The following is an 8821-nucleotide window of genomic DNA, read 5'->3' as shown; positions in this document are numbered from 1 at the left end:
ATCATTATAGTAAGTAAATAATAATTTTGAAGCAATTATAGAAATAGTAGGCTCATGACATAATCCTTGAAATGTAAAACATGCTCAGTCCACTCACATATCTCATGTGCAAGTAATAACGGTTTCGTAAGCATTTACTTACCTCTCTTACTCATCCAAAATCTCGGACATCACGAATTTCCTCTATTGTGAAACATACCCTAATATTATAAACAATAACTTAGGAGTTTGATCCATGCATGTAAAACCCTAATCACAAATTAGACTCGAAAACCCAATATTAAAAACCCCAAATAATTCCTATTGGCCATTGTCAAGCGTTCAGTCTCTATGTCGAATGTTCGGTCAATAAGCCTCGAATGTTCGACAAAATACATCGATCGTTCGATGGGCACCATAATGTATGAAGATCTTCAATCTTCTACCCACTACATAGCAAATCTCAACCGAAACATCTAATAGCTCATTAAGAACATGTTAAACTAAATTAATGTGATGGATAGTGGAGATTAAGATTAAGTTTATAACTTTTTAGAAAACCATTTTCTTTGAAAGGGAAAATTTACAAAACTCATCATAGTATGCTTAAGACTTGTAAAAAGCATAATAAATCACATGGACAAAACATTAATAATATGATAAACGAGTTTAGGTGCCAAGATTTACCTCAATGAGGCTGGAACAATCTCAAAATCACCTCATTCTCTCTCTCTCTATCAAGAAATGGGGTGGATATGATGCATGGGGGAGGGGTGGTGTCTGAAGGGTGTAGGAGGGCGTTGTATTTATAGGGGGTGGGAAGTGGATAAGATTGAGTGAGGTGGATAGTGAGTTAAAATCACTTTTCAAGCAAGGTCGAACGTTTGGTGTACTGGGCTCGAACGTTTGTTGTACTATTGACCAACAGTCCTAGGGTTTTTTCCTGAGCAATTAGGGGTCCACTTTGAACATTTCAAGGATGATTCGAACATTCAGGTATAGGGTTAGCTTCGAACGTTCCAGAGACAAGTCGAACGTTTGGGTTATTGTCGAACGTTCCAAGGGGATAGACAAACGTTCGAGGATCATAAAAAAGTAATAGGGAAAAGTACACATATCCCCCTCAAACTACCACCCAATTGTCAATGTACCCCCCAAACTACCAATTGTGTCAATTGCCCCCCTCAAACTACCAAAAAATGTCAATATCCCCCCTAAGACCAACAAAAAGACAAAAATAACCCTAAATTTTTTTGAATAAGACAAAAATATCTTTATAAATTCAAAAAAAAAAAAAACTAAAAAAAAAAACTAAAAAATTAATTTTTTTAAAAAAAATTTAATAAAATACGAAAAAGAAAGTTTTTTTTTTATAAAAAAATAATTAACGAAAAAATAACTGAAAAATATAAAAACAATTTTTTAAAAAAAAAAAAACAAATGAAAAAGAAAAAGGAAAAAACCAGTTTTTATTAAATTAAAAAAATGAAAAAGAATGATTTTTTTTTTAAAAAAAAAAAAAAAAAAAAAAAACCAAACAAAAAAATAACTGAAACTTATAAAAACAATTTTTTTTTAAAAAAAAAAAACAAACAAACGAAAAAAAAAAAAAGAAAAAGAAAAACCAGTTTTAATTTTTTTTTGGTATAATATTTTTTATTTTTTATTTTTTTTTAAATATTTTTTTAGTTTTTATTTTATTTTAATAATTTTATGAAGGGTATTTTTGTCATTAGGGGGACATTGACAGTTTTTGGTAGTTTAGGGGGGACATTGACACAATTGGTAGTTTAGGGGGGACATTGACAATGAGGTGATAGTTTGAGGGGGTTATGTGTACTTTTCCCAAAATAGTAATATGAATCAAAAAGGGATTATATGTATGTATATATTTTTTGAAGGGTATTAAATTAGTGGTTTATAACTCAATAATTTTCAATAGCGGGTTGCTCGTCATAGTATCATTTTGAAAAATAACTTTGATATTTAAGTGGGGCATTACAAAATGTTTGGGGTGTACTATTAAACGTTTAGTGTACTGTAGGATCAATGATCTTAGGGTTTTAATCAAGTGCTTTTCGTATTGTCGAACGTTTGAGTTTAGGGTTTCATCGAGCGTTTGAATCTCAATTCGAACGTTCGTGGCTAGGGTTTCATCGATCATTCGATTCCAACTTACGTTCAGTCCAATAGAAAAATCCTTTAAAAGGTCCAAGGCCTCGCACTATACCAAATGGGAACCAACCCTAAGATCCTTAATTCATAATTAAAGCGTACTTAACTCTAATTTATGTTCGGGTATTACATAAAGTGACATGTGTTTTTTCTTTACTCTAAAAAATTTGAAAAATTCTAAGAATAAAATACTTTAGTTTGTGGAAAGAGGAGGACACTGCCCAAAGAACTTCTTTTACCTTTCCCTTTTTCTTTCCCGGCAAACTCTCTTAGCATTTCTAATGAGCTTTTCTTTAAAAATTTGAGAAAACTCACAAAATGGCCATTTAACAAGCTATCAACTCTATCTCAAATTTAACTTTTGTCAAACAAGGTCTCCAAATATCAAGAGCCAAAAAGTGAAAGTTATTTTAATTTCTTGAGCTTATATATTCATTTCCCTTCTCTCTCTCATCTACCAAGTGCAAAGAAATAATTAAAAAATAATATTTAACTAAAGTAGAGCAAGATGTAGAGAATTTGATGATTGGTTCCTTTTAAAAGTGGCTCTCCAAATTAGAAAATGTAGGTTTTTCTCCTCAATTTTAACTTTTGTTTGAAGAGCTCACTAAGAGTGTTCTAAGAGCACTTACACTTGGCTAGCCAAATGTTATTTTGTCTATCCCGGATACAAATTTGGATGAAAAATTACATACATTCGGCTAACTACATTAACAAAAAATTTGGTGAGATGCTAGAGTGTTCAATAAATTTGATGAGTATTATGCACTCACCAAGTGTTAAAAAAACATTTTTTTTTTATTCTTTCTGGAGGACCTACTTATCGATGGTACAATAAAAATTCCCATGAACGACTATCAGTTCAAGGAAATTAGGACATTATTGGAGGGCCTACTTATAGACGGGCATATAATCGAATTTTTCATGAATGACTATTAGGCCACATCGTTCAAGGAAATTTGTGACTATTGGAGGGCCTACTTACCGATGGGCTTTTGATAAGTCACCCACCGAACTTGCCAGAAGGCCCAACGGCCCATTACTGAATGGGCCTAAAAAGGTCGACGGTCCATAACTAAAGGAACTGGAATGTTGAATGGCATGTGATCCAGACAACCAGCAAGGATTTGAGTGCACTCTCATCAAGGTACAATGCACAACACCCGATTCCCCCACTTTGCCAGCTTAGTAAACGGTCTGATCACACCATGCACTCTCATAACAAACTTGAGGAAGGAATCGCCACGTCAATAACAGATTACTGACGAGAATTTGTAAAACCTTGAGAAGCAAGGCGGGGTGACGACCTATAAATGGATATAGGAAGGCCTTTTCTCAGGTGAACCCTCCAACCTCATTTTTCTCTCGCAAATCCTCTTCTCCATGAGCTGCTTGCGGTCACTATACTAAAAAATATATTTAAATTGAATAAGTAAACTAAAAAGTGTAATGTAATTACTTTGAAAATATGGGTATATAATTTTTATTTTTTTTTAAAAAAGAAAATAACAAAAATGAAGACGATATTTGTTGAGCGAATGTGATTCAGGATTCTCTGGATGGGGAATTTCCACCTTTTTTTGGGCACCATAAGTATGACTAGAATTTGGGTCTTTGTTATTCGATCTGCAAATTAAACTTGTCGTTTGGTTGTTTACTCTTTTTCTGTTTGCTTTGGAATTCGAATCTCATAAAGTAACTTTTAATTTGTGATGTGTTATTGTTGCCTATTTATCAAGCCAACAAGTGGGGTGTGCCAAACATAGTGGCGTGGAATGTGGATGGATTGAAAATGAAAATGGTGATGTCCTCGTTTGGATATTATTTTTTAATATTTCATTTTTAATTTTTTTTATCTTTGTTCAATTTTGAAAAAAAAAAAATTATCTAAATTTTAAAAAATGTCAATTTATGGTATATATCTTTCAATTTTTTTTTAATTTCAACTTTTTGTTAGAATTTTTCGTTAAATCCTGTCAAAATTCTCAAAATACCCATTTTTTTAGATTTTTTTTTTTTTTTTAAAAAAAAAATATTGTTAAGATTTAAGTATTGGTCACAATTTACAAAAATACCCTTGCCTGATTCTTTAAAAGTTTTTATGAGTTTTTTTTTAAAAAAAAAAATACACACATGGACATTTTATTGGAAAATTTTTAAAGGATTTAACGAAAAATTATAACGAATAGTTGAAATTGAAAAATAAATATCATAAATTGACACTTTTTAAATTTTGTGTATTTTTTTTTAAAAAAAAAAAAATGATGAAAGATTAAAGGTTATAAATAAAGTTTTTCTTATTTTTTATGAACCCTAAAAAACTTCTATTTTCTTGACAAAAGTCACAAAAGTACAATTTACCGTAACGAACTATACACCTATTTATATTTTGGCGTCCGATCTTCAAAAATCGTTAGACAACCCCCAATCTATCCGACTTTGATAGATAATATCTTCCGTCCGTATTGTCCGTCTCTTTTGACGAAACGCACGTGACCTCTTAAAGTTGCATTTTGCCCCTCCATCGTCCGTTTCTATCTCCTTCCCCTACTAACGTAACCGAAGCAGATAGCTATGGCTTCTTCATCCTCGCCACCGCCAACAGACGCCATCGCCACCATCGGCAGACCTCCCAGCCCCATCACATGGACGGAAGGTACAACCCACGGCGGTCCCACGGCGGTCACATCGACAGACCGTCGACGTGCTGGTAGCACGACGAGACCTGATTTCAAACAAAATTCAAGGTTTCATAAGCATCGACTATGGCAGCGATGAAGATTCGATTGACAAGGAAACCGGCATTCCTTACAAATCTGACAAGGAGCTTGTAAATACTGGAATAGTTGCGACGGTATCCCCTGATTGGTCTGGCTATATTACAAAGCAGTTGAAGAACCTGAGACGTTTTCCGCAAGGAACAAGGAATTGTTACGCCCTAACAACGGGATACCCTTCATTTCAACACTGGAACTACGACGTTTGGACAATTCCATTTATCGAACGGAGGACGGCGCACTCGCAATCATTAGGCGATACGACGTCGGCGAATAAATTAGAACTGGATCTCGCAGTTATTCGGACGATGTCTATGATCGCTACTGGGAGCCTTTGCTTTTTTGAAGAATGGATTCCAATCGCCACCAATTCGACCATTTTCAGTACCCAAGGCAATGATAACCCATATAAATTACCGGTCGAGGTGTTGAGGACTGCCGGAGTTGATACAGTTGGAAACAGGGGAAATGGAGGGGCAAAATGAGAAGATACAGCTTTAAGAGATCGTTTCCGTCCAATAAGACGGACAACATAGACGAAAGGTATTCTCTACCAAAGTTGGCTAGATTAGGGGTCGTCTAAGGAATGGGTGGAAATTAGAGTGTTAACTCTCTAATATGAGATGGGACCACACCGCATGGAAAAAAGTTGGGAAAATTCTAAGAAAAAAATACTATACTTTAGTACGAGGATAGAAAAGGACACAGCACCAATGCATATCTTTTACTTTTGATAACTACTAATGCTTGTACTATAGATTCCTGGTTCAAAGCTCTTTCCTTTCTACTTGAGAAATCCCATTCCTCGCTCCTAAATATATATACCATGTCCCTGTTCGTTCTAAACTTCTAAAGTTTCCAAGTGATCAATTGGGTTTTCTTTTCTTTTCTTATCATCACTGATATTAGCTGCAGTTCAGAAGAAGAAAGTTTGGGAGAAAGATATTGGAAGAGTGGAAATGATGGAGGGGGGAAGTTCAAAGACAAAGAGAGCAGCAGGTATAAAAACGCCTCATCTCTCTCTCTCTCTCTCTCTCTCTCTCTCTCTCTCTCTCTCTCTCTCTCTCTCTCTCTCTCTCTCTCTCTCTCTCTCTCTCTCTCTCTCTCTCTCTCTCTCTCTCTCTCTCTCTCTCGATTTTCAACAGAAGATAATTTTTCCTTGATATTGTGCTTTCTTGGTCCCTTGAAGACATTTACGATGAAAACCTTTTCAAGAACCAGGTTTGATTTAATCCAACATTCTCTTCCTTCTTTTGGTTTAGTTTAGGAAAATTTTTACTTATAACCATTCATCTTTCGTCATTTTTATAATTCAGAAGTGCTAGCTGGAAGGTACTTGGTGTTCAATAGTTATTCTTTTCATGCAACATATATATATATTTCTATTGAAATTACGTCCTGAATTTGAGGCTACTCATTCCAATTTAATGAACTGGGACCCTTCACCATCATTGGATGTTTGTTTTGGCAAATTGCTTCATGAGGAGCAACGTCTTCTCACACACGCTGTGTTCCAACATGATGCTCACCCGAATCTAGTTGCCTATGCAGCATATGGGAGAGGGAAGGGAAAGGATATGAGCAAAGTCCAGTGTTTCGACTGTAGGGAGTATGGTCATATTGCTGCCAACTGTGCCAATAAAGTTTGCAACTACTGTAAGAAACAAGGCCATTTTATCAAAGAATGTCCCACTCGGCCTCCACCAAGGAAATCCTCAACTTCTTCTCCAACCATCCCCGATAGTCCTATCCCTGAGATGGTCCAACAGATTATGTCAGAATGTCCCTTCTTTTTTCAAGGTAATACTTCTCCTAAGTCTTGGGTTATTGATTCTGCTGCATCTAATCATATGACCCGATCCTCTGATGCATTGTGCAATATCCGTCCATACCATGGTGCATCCCAAATTTAGTTAGCTAATGGGAGTCATTTAGCTATTCATGAAATAGGAGATATCAATCCTTTATTCAAAGATGTTTATGTATCTCCGGGACTGTCTAATAACCTTATTTCAGTTGGCCAATTAGTTGAGAATAACTGTGATGTCTCCTTTTCTCGTGATGGTTGTTTTGTGTAGGACTAGGTGTTAAGGAAGATACTCGCGAAGGGGCCTAAAGTTGGCAGACTTTTTCTTCTGCATTTTTCTATTCCTCGTAGTTTATCTTTGGCTTGTATGACAGTTAATAATCCAAGTGAAGTATGGCAAATGTTTGGGCCATCCAAACTCTGTTATTTTATCTCATATGTTCAATTCTGGTTTGTTAGGCAATAAAGAACATGTTTCTAAACACTTGTCATTTGATTGTTCTGTATGCAAACTTGGTAAGAGTAAGATTCTTTCGTTTCCTTCTCAAGGTAGTCGTGTTGCAAAATGCTTTGATATTCTAAGGCATTATCAAAACAAAATGTCTTAATGCATTTTAAAAACTGGGTTTCAACCATTTTTGCAAAATTGCAATAAATATCCAGTAATTCAGAAAGTGATTTCATTAAAAAAACTCAAGTGTAACGTGAATAATCATCAACAAATATCACAAAATATCCTGAGTCACGCATACTAGGAACAGGGGAAGGACCCCAAACATCAGAATGAATTAAATCAAAAGAAGCAGATGCAATAGACTCACTATTATTAAAAGGCAAAGCTGGTTGTTTTCCAAGTTGACAAAAAGTACAATCAAAAGAACTATTGGACACTGGCCCTAATAAACTCTTGGAAGCTAAAACTTGTACCTGAGACACAGAAGCATGACCAAGACGCGACTGTCAAAGAGCAAGAGATGGTGGTGACGAAGAAACAGCAGCAGAGACACCAGGGATAGAAAGGTGTGAGGATGAAAGCTCAAACAGTCGTCCAACTCTACGCCCGGTCCCAAGTGTCTGGTCCGTCTGAGGATTCTATACATACACACCAGAGGAGTCAAAAACAAGTCTATAACCTAATTCACACAATTGCCCAACAGATAGAAGGTTAAACGACAATTAAGGCACATGAAAACATCAGGAATAGAAAGGGAAGGTGCATGGACAATGCCAATGGTTTGAACAGTCATAGTAGAACCATTAGCTATGTGAATTAAGGAGGTATGTGAGGAAGGGGCAGAGGTAGTAAAGGAGGAGGCATAGGGCATCATGTGATTGCAGCAGGCTGAATCAAAAAGCCAAGAAGAAGATTTACCTGGCAACGGAGAGGACAAAGGAAGATACATTACCAGAACGAGCGAGAACTTGGTTGATAATTGCCTCAAAGTCAGCTGGAGATAAGGTGATATCAGATCCTGGAGTCTCACCAGTGGTAGCAGCTGGAGAAGGAGTAGTCTCGACAGTGGTAACAGTTGCAACAGATGCACTAGATTTTGCCTTGCGCCAACATTTGTCAATAGTATGCCCATGGCGGCAACAATAGCGACAATAAGGGTTATCCCGATTCTTGGAAGGAGGTCCACGGCCGGGCTTATCAAACTGCGCTGGCAGAGAAGATGAAGCACCCGAGAAGCGAGCAACAGCTAATACTGGATAAGTAGGCTGAGTGTGACGACCACTTTTTTCTATTATTATACAAACGTAAAACGAGTCATCACAGTGACACAACTACGTGTCGCTCAGCCAACATATGACACATGCCCCATAACATGCACCTGATAAACAGAGTTATATCTACAGTGAAATTCATCATGATACCATCTCAAACATAGCAAAAAAAGCATAACTATAAATAAACCTGTTGTCTATACAAAAGTGAGTCATAACACAAGTCTAACTGTTTAAGGCTTAATAACATATAACTATTACAAAAGAATACGTGATACATACATCACAAGCCATAAATAAAAGCCATATAACTATATGTATTTATGACAGTTGTATTTAAAATGCGATTCTTGCCTTA

The 8821-nt window shown here is 36.0% G+C and overlaps 1 protein-coding gene across 2 annotated transcripts; it reads left to right on the top strand.

The window, feature by feature from the left end:
* The first annotated feature begins 5713 nt into the window (after positions 1-5713).
* On the top strand, positions 5714-7281 carry LOC133880701 (uncharacterized). Of its 2 annotated transcripts, none has more exons than XM_062319692.1 (3): positions 5714-5930; positions 6471-6731; positions 7010-7281. In XM_062319692.1, exons 1-3 carry the CDS (start codon positions 5891-5893, stop codon positions 7045-7047), a joined length of 339 nt encoding a protein of 112 aa, XP_062175676.1. In that variant the 5' UTR covers positions 5714-5890; the 3' UTR covers positions 7048-7281. The 2 variants fall into 2 exon arrangements, with proteins under 2 accessions (XP_062175676.1, XP_062175677.1); XM_062319693.1 differs by having other exon boundaries at positions 5724-5930; positions 6483-6731.
* The last annotated feature ends 1540 nt before the right edge of the window (positions 7282-8821 follow it).

The sequence above is a fragment of the Alnus glutinosa genome, chromosome 10 (genome assembly GCF_958979055.1).
Source record: "Alnus glutinosa chromosome 10, dhAlnGlut1.1, whole genome shotgun sequence".
In the NCBI taxonomy this organism is placed as follows: Eukaryota; Viridiplantae; Streptophyta; class Magnoliopsida; order Fagales; family Betulaceae; genus Alnus; species Alnus glutinosa.
Note: the sequence above shows the minus strand (reverse complement) of the source record. Positions and strands in the feature narration are given on the sequence as shown.